This window comes from Typopeltis vanoorti, chromosome 15, assembly GCF_054136105.1.
Source record: "Typopeltis vanoorti isolate ZY-2024b chromosome 15, IOZ_Tvanoo_1.0, whole genome shotgun sequence".
Taxonomy (NCBI): domain Eukaryota; kingdom Metazoa; phylum Arthropoda; class Arachnida; order Uropygi; family Thelyphonidae; genus Typopeltis; species Typopeltis vanoorti.
This window is the reverse complement of record NC_143563.1, coordinates 110,275,252-110,287,635: the sequence shown is the minus strand read 5'-3', so window position 1 is coordinate 110,287,635 and position 12,384 is coordinate 110,275,252. Positions and strand designations below refer to the sequence as shown.

Here is a 12,384-nt window from a genome sequence, read left to right as displayed (position 1 = left end):
ATTGGACTGAAGGTCCAATGGCCATAGGAGATTTGAAGGTTCAAATTTTGGGTAAATTCATGCAGCCATATTTGTTTGAGATTAGAAGTGCTTCATTACTGATATCAACTCCAGAAATAATCTCTTGGATTTGTAATAGAATGACTTCTTTGTACTGTCATTTTCTTCTGTTTAATCCTCTGTTATTTTCTTCCATCTAAACCAGATAATTTATTAAGCTGCTGCTGTTTATATCAGCAACTTAATAAATCAACTGATTTATTAATAATAATAATTATAATAAGAGTCTGTGTAGCTCAGTGGATGTGCTGTTTGCACACCATGGCACTTGACCTCACAAAGGAAGACTTCGGTTCGAATCTAGAGGAAATTTTTCTAAGCTTTTTTTCAACCGGTTCCTGAGTTTGTCGATCTCTGGCACAGGCAAGCGGGTTTTTTCTCCCGGAAACTTGGGTTTTTTGTCCCTTAAACTCAAGGAAATCGACTGTAGAACCCACACTATTTCAGACATTAAATATATTGTGTTAGGTTAGGGACCATGAGATGGCGGCACTTGTTGAGCTGTCTCTCTTCACTGCGTGTCACTTAATTAGTGATAGCCTTGGGCCAGCTATTTCTGATTGGGCTACCAGTGGAGATTGAACTGCCCACTCAGTCTCCAAAAGTTAGATGGGGCTAAAAAAACGGCCTTGCCTACTCCCCATTTGGGAATAAAAGGCGTTAGCTGATTTTTTATTATAATAATAAATCCCCAAAATTCTATAAACTCCTACTGCATCATTCACATTGATATTTTGTAAAATCTTAAACACTTCTAGTTTGTTTTTGTCTTTTCATAATGGTTTCTCACATTATTATTATTATTATTCGACACCTCCTGGGAGTCCAAAGACTCTACACTATCTCCATTTGGATAATGTACTCTTGCAAAGTGATCACTCATTAACTTAACTGCAGTATTTCTTCTATTTCTACCTTTTTTTATTATCAGAATTCATTAATATTATCTGTCCATAATCATTCTTCCTTTTATCTTCCTTACCATGTAGACACACTTCTCTCTTGTGCTTGCCACTGATTGTGAATGGATTTATCCTCCCAACTATGGTTATGCATTCTAATATTGCTTCTCTCAAACAGATCATGACCATTTCCCATGCACAACTAACATCCTTTCCTTCCAGTTTATGCCATCAAACCTCTTCAAGTAGCCTCCTGATTTTGTCATAATGACTGGTTCTTCACATATACCTTTTCTTCTTAAATGAAAATTCTTCATGTTTTTACAGCCTTTCATCAATCAAGACTCTTGATCACTCACATCATTAGAGCAAAGTGGCTACTTGCTAGTGGATACATCTTTTTATGCTGTTTCAGGGAATTATCTCTTGGCTATATAAATTCCATCTCCATCCTGCAAATGCACTTTCCAATTTTGCATGGCCTATACTCATTGTTACTGATACATGGTGCCAACATATTTCTGTGCATCCCTGACTTATAACAGCAACTATTTACTCTATTTTGTCTTGTTGATTGTTTCTCACACCAGATAGTTTCAGATGTGTTGCTTCCCTCAATCCTGTATTCCACTTGCTTAACTTCTACCTTTTTTTAGATGCATTCATCACTCCATCCTGTTCTTTCTATCCTTCCTGAAAATGCAGTATTTCTGTTGCTCTAATTATATTAACTACTGTCAACCAAAGTCTCACTAATGCTAGTAATTTTTGTCTCTGACTTTTTTTTTTTTTTTTTTTTTTTTTTTTTTTTTTTTTTTTTTTTTGAGATCATTCGTACCTTTTAAAACAATCAGTTCTTTTACTTTCTCTCTTGGCATTCTAACAACTTGGCTAGCATCCTTTGAACAAACTTGATTTTGGCATTCTGTCATCAAGCATATCTCTTTATTAGTAGAATTGCCATACAATACTTTTTCCTGATCTCTGCTTTTCTTCCTCTTTCATACTCTTCCCATGCACTTCTTTCATTCTTTTTGATGTTTTACCATATGTACTAGATGCTTTTCCAGTTGCTCAAGTTATGGATCAAATGTGCTGTTTTCCTCATCACTGCCACCTAATTATTCATGTCATGTTTCACATCCTTCTTTCATTTTGTTATTCATATTTCATTCACTCCTGCAAATATCTTCTCAGTGCTACTTTCACATCTTTTGCCCATTACTTTCATCTCTTCACTCTGTTGCTTTTGAATTGACCTTGTTTCTAGTATTCACAAAAAATACCCTTTTGCCATGATTGCTTTCAAGCCACAAACAATTCACTTGCACTAATGACTACATCTATGCACAACCTTTTACAGAATTGTTCATGTTGAACTCGTGTAAACAATGATGTCTTGGCTGCCATTGTTCTTATTTTGCATTGATCCAATGTACCACATTGTGATTGCATAATAAACAGTGATAAACTTTTATTCACAAAACAAACACACTCATAAAAACAAGAACTACTCCTAATAATGATCAGTGATATCATTAATTATTTCTTAAAATTTGTTTCTATCTTGTTGAGTTAATACTGTTAGAGAGTAAGTTATAATGTGAATAATAGCTGAAACTTAAGTCCTTGCTACATGGTGTTTTAATTATTTTGTATAATTTAAAAGTGCAATAGATGATAATTTGTTGAGTGGCATATGTAGGAGATCTAAAGGGTCTAGATTCTCCTATAGATCTCTCTTAAGAAGAGTGCATCTCTCTGCCAAAAGATTAATGTATGAAATTGATAATTAGTGTACTGATTTCCTACCATCACTCTGACTTGGATTTTTATTAGCATATCAAATTCTTTTTGCTAGTTGCAAATTGCTAGATAAGAGTACAGAAAGTCAAAGCTTTTCCCTTAGGAAAATCAGATCCTATGGACTCTACCCCAAACAATCCTGCATATGTGTTACTGACTATCTATCTATATATATACATCATTTGCATCAGTATATGGGAGAAGTAATAAAGGAATAAGATTAAAATCAATGTTCCCTCTAAGCTGTTCATGTCATTTATTTTATTTAGCAATTTCTCCAGGTCTTCACTTCAATATTACTCTAACCCATTCCAAGTTAATTCACTGCAATTAGTTACTTTTGCTCTGCACTGTGTGGCTGAATTAACACTGACATCAGCAAGTTGCAGAGGCTTGTTTAGAGTGTCTGCTGTTTGGACGGTAACAGTCACTTCAACTTGTACATATGGTGATTTTTGTAGCTATGCATATTTAAACAAATTAATTTGTTCCTCACAGTTTTACAGTAATAGCCGGACAAAAAAAGGGCAGTATTAATATGAAAATATTCCATTAGAACACATGACTGGAAACTTGTGCTCAAACTGTTTTTCATGTGCACATGGGCCAGCAAAATGAGGGAATATTGATTAAAATAATTAGTGGATAATAATATTTTATTACAATTACTTAAAGGCACTCAACCTTGAAAATGAAAGATCAGATGATGAGGTGGTTGAGGGAAGAGAATACTCAGAATGTAGTACGGTAAGTGTTTTTTCTCTCTCTCTCTCTGTTTTCCTTCCACTTAGCCATCTTTCGTGATGTTATATATAATTTTAAAGTGACAAATAGTAACTTATATATACTGCACACACACACACACACATACACAGATTATTTCCATCTTATCTTTTATGGAAATAGTTGTATTGAGAATAAATTAGTCTTTTCCATTATTATTTGATATATGATACTGTTATAAATACTGTGTTGACTCCTGGAAAAGATATGCTTGCTTTGTGAGGGGATGGAGCAGTACAGGCATGACATCCATGAATTAGTGGAGGTGTGCTTCACAGAGTTAGGAGAGAAGAAAGGCAGAAGAATCATCTTATCTGGGAAAAGTACAACACAAGAAGGGATCATATTTTTTCTGTTAAAGAGACTGAGAAGCATTATTAGGATACAAAACAGTAAACCTTATCTTACCTTACCTATCCTCTTCGCTCCCTGTGGAGCATAGGGCCTCAACCATTGACTTCCATCTGACTATTCAATACTTCTTTTTTGATCTCTTTCCAAACATCTCAGGCGTTTTGCCTCCATTTCTAGTTCTCGTCTCCATGTTATCCTGGGTCTGCCTCTTTTCCTCTTGCCTTGGGGATTCCATTCTAGTGCAATTTTTGCTATTTCTTTATCTGGGTTCCTGATTGTGTGACCTATCCAGTTCCATTTTATTTTAGTGATTTCATTTCTGATGCTGGTTTGACCTGTTCTCTCCCAAAGTTCTATGTTTGTTATTTTATTTGGCCAGTATATTCCTAGTATCTTCCTCAAGCATTTGTTTATGTAGACCTGCATTTTATTCATGTTTTCCTTTGTTAGTGACCATGTCTCAGCTCCATATAGTAAAACTGGTTTAACATTAGTGTGGAAGAGCCTAATTTTGGTTTTTAATTTTATTTCTTAGGACCCCAAATTTTCTTAATCATACTGAATGCAATCTGTGCTTTCTGGATTCTATTTTGTATGTCCTGTTTGGTTCCTCCTTGTGTGCTAATCACTGATCCCAGGTAGATAAAGTTATCTACCTGTTCCAGTGTTTTCCCTAGTATTTCAAAGACTAATTTGGTTGGGATTTATCTTCATTACTTTAGTCTTGTTATGATTTATTTTCATTCCATGTTTATTTGCTTCCTGGTTTAAATTATCTATTTTCTTTTGGAGGTGTTGATGTTTTTGTGCCAAAAGGCATATATCATCTGCAAAATCCAGGTCACTGATTTTATTTGACCATCCCCATTGAATGCCAATTCTTTCTTCAGATGTTTTCCTCATCCCTCAATCAATAACAATCAGAAAGATGGTCGGGGAGAGTATACATCCTTGCCTTGCTCTTGTGTTTTTGCAAATGGTTCTGATAGTTTTCCATTATTTATTATTTGGATTTTGTATTTTTCATGAGTTTTCTTTGTTATATTTATGATTTTCTGAGGAATCCCATAGTGCTTCATTAACTTCCATATAGTCTTTCTGTCTATGCTATCAAATGCACGTTCAAAGTTGATGAATCCCAAATAGGCTACTCTGCTGCTCTAATTAATTGTTCAACAATTGTTCTTAATGTTATTATCTGGTCAATACAAGATCTGTTTGGCCTGAACCCAGCCTGTTCTTTCCTCAGTTTAGTTTCAATTTCTTGTTTAATTCTCGCTAGCAATATTCTAGTAAATACTTTATTTACAACATTTAGAAGTGAAATCCCTCTCCAATTTTTACAAAGTGTTATATCTCCCTTTTTTTTGGCAGTTTCACTGGGAGTCCTGTATTCCAGTCTTCTGGCCATTCCTCCTTTTCCCATATTTGATTATATAGCAGGTGTAGCATTTCAACAGTAGTTCAGCCTATATATTGTTACTCCCAGCGGCTTTATTGTTTTTTGTTTTCTTTACTGCCTGAGTTATTTCTAGTTTAGTTATAGTTCCTGTATTTATTTCTTGTTCTAGGTTTTCTATTTCTTCATTTAAAATTTCTTGGAAATGTTCTACCCATCTTTTTTCTATGTCTGCTTCATTTCTGAGTAACTTTCCTCAGTGCAAAAGTGCAAAAGTCTTTTAGGATTTTCCCCATTTTCATTACAGTTTCCTAAACCTTCTTTTCCCATTATTCGTTCATATCCCACGTTACTATCTCCTACTTTCGTATTCATGTCACCTATAATTAAAAGCATATCTTTATTTTTTACTTCATCTACTTCTTTTTTGCAGCATGTCATAGAAGTCTTCTTTCTCTTCTGTTTTTGCATTTTTGTTGGTCCATATATGTTGATTATAGTCACATTTCTGTATTTAGTTTTAAATCTAGCTTTGATGATTCTTTCAGAAACTGGTTTCCATTCAATTAGTGCTCTTCTAGCATCTGTTGTTGGCATGAAAGCTACACCTTTGCTATGTGTGTGTCATCTTCGTTTTGATTTCCAGAGTATAAAATGTATTTGTTTGTTGTTAGTTGGATTTCTCCGCTCCATTCTATCTTGTCTCGTTTAGACCTAGTATTTCTATTTTGTATCTGTCCATTTCTCTGGTTAGTAAGTTAGCTTTTCCACTTTCATACAAAGTCCTAATATTCCAGCATCCAATTTTGGTTAAAAGTTTTGGGCTAAAGAGTGTTTTCTGCCTGTCAGCTTCCCCATTATGGCTTTCACTGGCTTGCTTCATTTTCCCCAGTACTTCTCCCTCTTGGTTTTGTATCGGTTTTCCAACAATGGTTGAGCTTTCTGTAGCAATATGTTTTTTCCATATTGTGCTTGCCAGCCACAAGTACAACCCTTCTCCTTTCTCATCTGGGCTTGGGACTGGCAATGGCAGAGTTAAACCAGTAAACAAAAGAATGATAATGACAAGGATTGTTAGGAAGACTGTTCAACATTGCAGTGGACCAGATCTAGTCACCTGCTTCAGAAATTAGTGAAGAAATAGTTATTTTATAACAACTAAGATGCATTCTCAAAATCAATATTATTATTCTTTTAACCCATTTTATAACCACTTCTGGCTATAGGTATCTCCCAGTTCCCTCCATCTGTTTCAATCCTGAACTTGCTGATTCCAAAGAGTTCCAATGGTTTTTCTTATATCATCTGACCATCTTTTTTCAGGTCTTCCAACTGATTTTTTATCTTCATATGGCCGCCACTCCAGTAAAACTTTTGTCCATCCATTGTCCTTGAGTCTTGTGATATGTCCCTTCCATTTCTTTTAAAGTATGTTTTCTCCAATATCTGAGAATTTTGTTGTTTATTATTTTAATGGTATAATAGAACACAGAAACTAAGTAAATAATTAATTTATTAACTTGATGCTGATATTTCGCTGGTATTATAACCAGCATCTTCAGAGCACAAAAACAATGTTTGTCACAATACGCGAGACTAAAACAACATGGTGTACTTAAACAAAATTGTAGCAGCAACACAAAGACTAGAGTCCTGATTTTGGCGCCCTCTATCTGAAAAAAAAAAAAAAAAAAAAAACATGCTATCATATATTACTAGAGTCCTAGAAAAGTGCTAGTTTTTTCTTAATATGACTGTCTCCCAGATCTTCAGCATGTTAATACAGCCATATTTGTTGAGATTTGGAGTGTGTTTTAGGGCTTCTGTTGCCTCTAAGAACAATCTCTCTGATTTGTATGGGTTTCTGTGTAGTACTTTTGTGTTTTTCCAGTTGATCCTGTGTGCAGGGGTATCCAGAGCATGGTCTGCTAGGCCCGACTTCCCATAATGATAATTCCGGATGTATCGTTTATGTTCGCTGATGCGGATATTCACAGTTCTTCCTGTTTGACCGTAGTAGGCTTGATTGCATGAGCAGGGTAGACTCCTGGATGTAGAATCCTAGAGCGAGAGCAATCTGTTCAAATGACAAGGCTCTTACTGCTGAACTGACTCACTTACGCCACACCTTCTTGGCCAACGGCTACAATCGGCAAAAAATAAACAAAATACTAAACACTCCTAAGAAACCCCTCCCACCATCCACCACAGAGAACTACAACAAAACAGTCACCATCCCTTACATTAAAGACACATCCGAAAAGATCTCAAGAATTCTCAATAAACATAAACTACGCACTACATTCAGACCATGTAGCAAATTAGCCACCCTCATCCGCTCACCCAAGGACAGCATTCCTCCTTTATCACATCCAGGAGTCTACCAAGTACCCTGCTCATGCAATCAAGCCTACTACGGTCAAACAGGAAGAACTGTGAATATCTGCATTAGCGAACATAAACGATACGTCCGGAATTATCATTATGGGAAGTCGGGCCTAGCAGACCATGCTCTGGATACCCCTGCACACAGGATCAACTGGAAAAACACAAAAGTACTACACAGAAACCCATATAAATCAGAGAGATTGTTCTTAGAGGCGACAGAAGCCCTAAAACACACTCCAAATCTCAACAAATATGGCTGTATTAACTTGCCGAAGATCTGGGAGACAGTCGTATTAAGAAAAAACTAGCACTTTTCTAGGACTCTAGTAATATATGATAGCGTTTTTTTTTTTTTTTTTTTTTTTTTTTTTTTTTTTTTTTTTTTCAGATAGAGGGCGCCAAAATCAGGACTCTAGTCTTTGTGTTGCTGCTACAATTTTGTTTAAGTACACCATGTTGTTTTAGTCTCGCACATTGTGACAAACAATGTTTTTGTGCTCTGAAGATGCTGGTTATAATACCAGCGAAATATCAGCACCGAGTTAATAAATTAATTATTTACTTAGTTTCTGTGTTCTATTATACCGTTAAAATAATAAACAACATGTTCGACGAACACATAAGTCTGTCCACACATCTGAGAATTTTGTTTTAGCTGTTATTTCTTCATTTTTGATTTTATCTCTGAGTCTTATATTTAGTAGACATCTTTCCATTCTTTTTTCTTTTCTATTTTTTGCATTTAATCTATTATTTCCTTTTAGATTGACTAGGTTTCTGCTCCGTATGTCATAACAGGCAACACACATTGGTTGAAGAGTCTTGCTCTGTTTTCAGGTTTTATTTTGCTGTTTAAAAATCTCTTCAATTTTCCAAAAGCTGCCCATCCCATTCCTGCTCTTTTCACTTCTTCCATGACTCTTTGTTTCTTCATTGTTAACAATTTTCCTGAGTATGTATACTCATCTACTATTTCAATTTCTTTATTGTTTACCTTAACATTGCATCTTTCATTGTATCCTTTTTGGTTTGTCGTTATTTTGGTTTTCTCAGAATTAATGTCTAATCCAATTTCTAGTGATTTAGTGATTAGATCTTCTATCATTTCTTTTAAATCTTTCATATTGTTTTCAATAATAAGAATATCATCAGAAAATCTTTAATTTATTTAATTTAGTTCCTTTAATATTGACTCCTTTATTGGACCATTCTAAATTTCACTTTATATGTTCTACTGTTAATGTGAAAAGTTTGGGAAAAATGGTGTCTCCTTGCCTTATTCCTTAATTTATGTGAAATTTTTTGCTTATTTCATTAAGAATGATATTTGATGTTGCATTTCTATAAATATTCTTATTATTATTATTTGACAACTCCAGGGAGTCCAAGGACTCATCGAGGGAGGGCACCAGGTCTACAACTCCATCTCCACCATTCAATCACAACTGACCATAACTACACCAATGCCATCTACCGCCTACCACCACAGGTATTTCCACAGACAATCACAAACATCCATGCCCACGGCGGGATTTGAACCCGCAGCCCTTTCACTGTAGAGCGGATACGCTATCCACTTGGCCAACCAGACTGGCCTATTTTTATATTTTATCATCATCAACCTATATTTTGGTCCACCTATATCTTGGTCTTCCTCTGGGTCATTTTCCTGCCAACCTGATAGAGAACACTTATTTTGCTAATCTTTCTTTGGCCATTCTCTTTAAGTGACCATACCACCTGAGATTAGCTATGCTGACAATGTCAAGTTCTTTCCTAATATCCTCATTTTTAATATGATATTGCCGTTGATGCCATCTGTTTACGCCTCTAATCTTTCTCAGGACTCTCATATCTGCGGTCTCTAGTCTTTGGTCAAGTGTTTTACTTCTGACCCAGCTCTCAGAAATCCATAAGTTAAAACTGGTTTGAACACTGTCTTCTATACAGCTAATTTAGTGTTCCGACTAATTTCTCTCTTATTCCATATGAATTTATTCAATTGACTTCCTACCATACCAGCTTTGCTGGTTCATTTGTCTATTTCTATATTTAATTTACCATCTTCACTAAAAATCATGCCTAAGTAGCTGAAATGTTTCACTTGTTTCACAAGTTCTCCATTCACAACACATTTGACATTTTCAATGATTCTGCCTATTTTCATTTTCTTTGTCTTTTTATTGCTGACCTTCTTACCATATCTATTACGACAGTTATTCAATTTAGTCTGGGAATCTTGCAGACTTGTAGCGGATTTATTCCGAAGTATAACATCGTCTGCATAAAGCAAAGAGCTGACAATAACATCTCCAATTTTGATATCATGTTTAATACCACTTTCCTTCATAATGTGATCCATATAGATAATGAATAACAGAGGGGATAATGTACATCTTTGTCTCACACCAGATTTAACATTAAACCATTTTCCTTTATTTCCTTCAATTCTAACTGCTGACTTACAACTCAAATAAAGACTAAGTATTGATTGATATAATGCTCCATTGACACCATATAACTGTAGCATATTGAATAGCTTCTCTCTTGGCACCGTGTCATATGCCTTTTCCAAATCGACAAAACTTAAATACAGATCTTTGTTATATTCCCATGCTTTCTCGACTATTTGTCATAAAGTGAAGATCTGTTCCTGACAGCCTCTATTTGGCCTGAATCTAGCTTTTCTTCCACAATTCTTCTCAACCGTTTCTCAAGTATACTTGCATATATCTTACCAGGAACACTCAGTAGGGATAAACCTCTGTAATTCTCAGATTCAGTTTTATTTCCCTTTTTATATATGGGTACTATGAGAGTTCTACTCCAATCATCGGGAATTCATCCCCCTGTCCAGGCTTTCTGAACTATGCAATGCAGCCACTGTAAGACTTTTATACCACCATACTTCTGTATTTCTGGTCGAATATCATCTACTCCTGCTGACTTTCCACATTTCAAGCCTTTGATGGCTTTTTCTACTTCAAGTATGGATATGTATTCCTGACTGCATGCCTGTTGAGTGTTTTTTACCTGCTGTCATCACAGCTTGTTTCATTTAGCAGTTTTTCTAAGTAATTACTCCATACTTCAAGGATATCTTTTTCTCCCATTTTCATGTCACCTTTATCATCTCTAACTCCTTTTACAGCACTCTTTCCTCCATTTCTAAGCTTCTTCAACAACCTCCAGAATATTTTGCCACCTTCTTGATATTAATTTTCTATATTCTTGCCAAAGTCCTCCCATGACTTTTCTTTAGCTAGTTTTACACAGTGTTTAGCATTCTTGCATTTGTCTCTGTATTCTCTAAGAGCACAAGCTGACTTATTTCCCAGGAACTTTTGATATGCTCTCTTCTTTTCCTTCACTGCCTCTTTAACTTTCTGTGTCCACCATGGAGTTCTAATTTTTCTATCTTTGCAGACAACTTCACCACATGCCTCTCTAACTGAATCAATCAGGGCTTTCTTCAAGGCATGCCACTGAATCTCCAAGGTTTGATTCCTGTTCTCAAACTCTTTTATTTTTTCTTCAATAATCTTTGTGTATTTTAATCTACAGTTCACATCTGAGAGCTGCTCAACTTTTATTCGCTTTAAAACTTTCTTACATGTTATTCTTTTCAATATGAAATTCAATTTTATTCTGCTCAAGACTAAATAGCGATCACTTCCAATTTCAAATCCTCTGTACACGCTGGTGTCCTGCACCAGGGAGAAAACATCACTATCAACAATAACATTGTCAATTAGACTTTACTTATTCCTTGCCTCTTCTCTCCATGTGAATTTGTGCACATTTTTATGTTGAAACATGGTGTTAGTAATAACCAGTCCATGTCCTGAGCAGAAACCCAACAGATATTTGCCATTATCATTAACCTTGCTCTTTTCTCTAAATTTTCCCAAAATATTTTTGTATGTCTCACAATCAGTTCCTACTCTGCTATTTAGATCCCCAAGAAGGACCAACTTTTCCTTTTTCATTGTGTCAGTTGCTTTTTCTAAACCTCAAAAAATCCCTCCACTTCTACCTTAGTAGAACCTTCTGTGGGACCATAGGCACAAATAAGTCTCATTGTCCAGTTCCCCATTCTCATATTTGCCCACATTACTCTACTTAAGACTGCCTGCCATTTATGAAGATTAGCCTCGTATTTTATGTTGAATACTATGGCTACTCCTTCTTTTCCTTGATTGTCATTGCCTGAATATAGTATTTTGTATTTATTGCTCAGAAAGATCTCACCAGTTTTTGTCTTTTTTGTTTCAGTCACCCCTATTATGTCGATCTGGTACTTATCTAATTCCTCAGCTAGCTCCATTCAGGCTTTTTAGGTTGATAGTACTGATCTTTAACTCTGATGATGTTGAGTTGGGGTGTGCTTTCAGATTTGTTCCAGTAGCTGACTTTTCGCTGTTCGTCCGGTTCCATGGCGAAAACAATGGGGGCCTTGTTTAACCAGGCGACCCCCCAGCCGGAGGATTGGGCATTTGGTCAGAAGCCCTGGTCGGTTCTCCGCATTCCTTTAAAGGCTATGTGAAGGTCTCCTCTCAGTTATACAGCTTTGACCCTTAAGCACCCCTTTTATATTTTATTATGTTAATAAATTGTTTTTCAATGCCATAATCTCTAAGAGTTTCTATTATTGAGGGTGTTTTTATGTAATCAAAAGCTTTTTAAAAATCT

The 12,384-nt window shown here is 35.5% G+C and overlaps 1 protein-coding gene across 3 annotated transcripts in view; it reads left to right on the top strand.

The window, feature by feature from the left end:
- Positions 1-12,384, top strand: part of LOC150099075 (uncharacterized) — a 162,297-nt gene that overhangs the window by 46,427 nt on the left and 103,486 nt on the right. For 2 of the 3 annotated variants that reach the window (XM_090405059.1, XM_090405058.1), the window contains one exon: positions 3,444-3,515. The exons of the other annotated variant lie outside the window; for it this stretch is intronic. In XM_090405059.1, the coding sequence (XP_090261185.1) occupies positions 3,444-3,515 (72 nt within the window). The remainder of the gene's footprint in view (positions 1-3,443; positions 3,516-12,384) is intronic. 3 annotated transcript variants of the gene reach the window in all.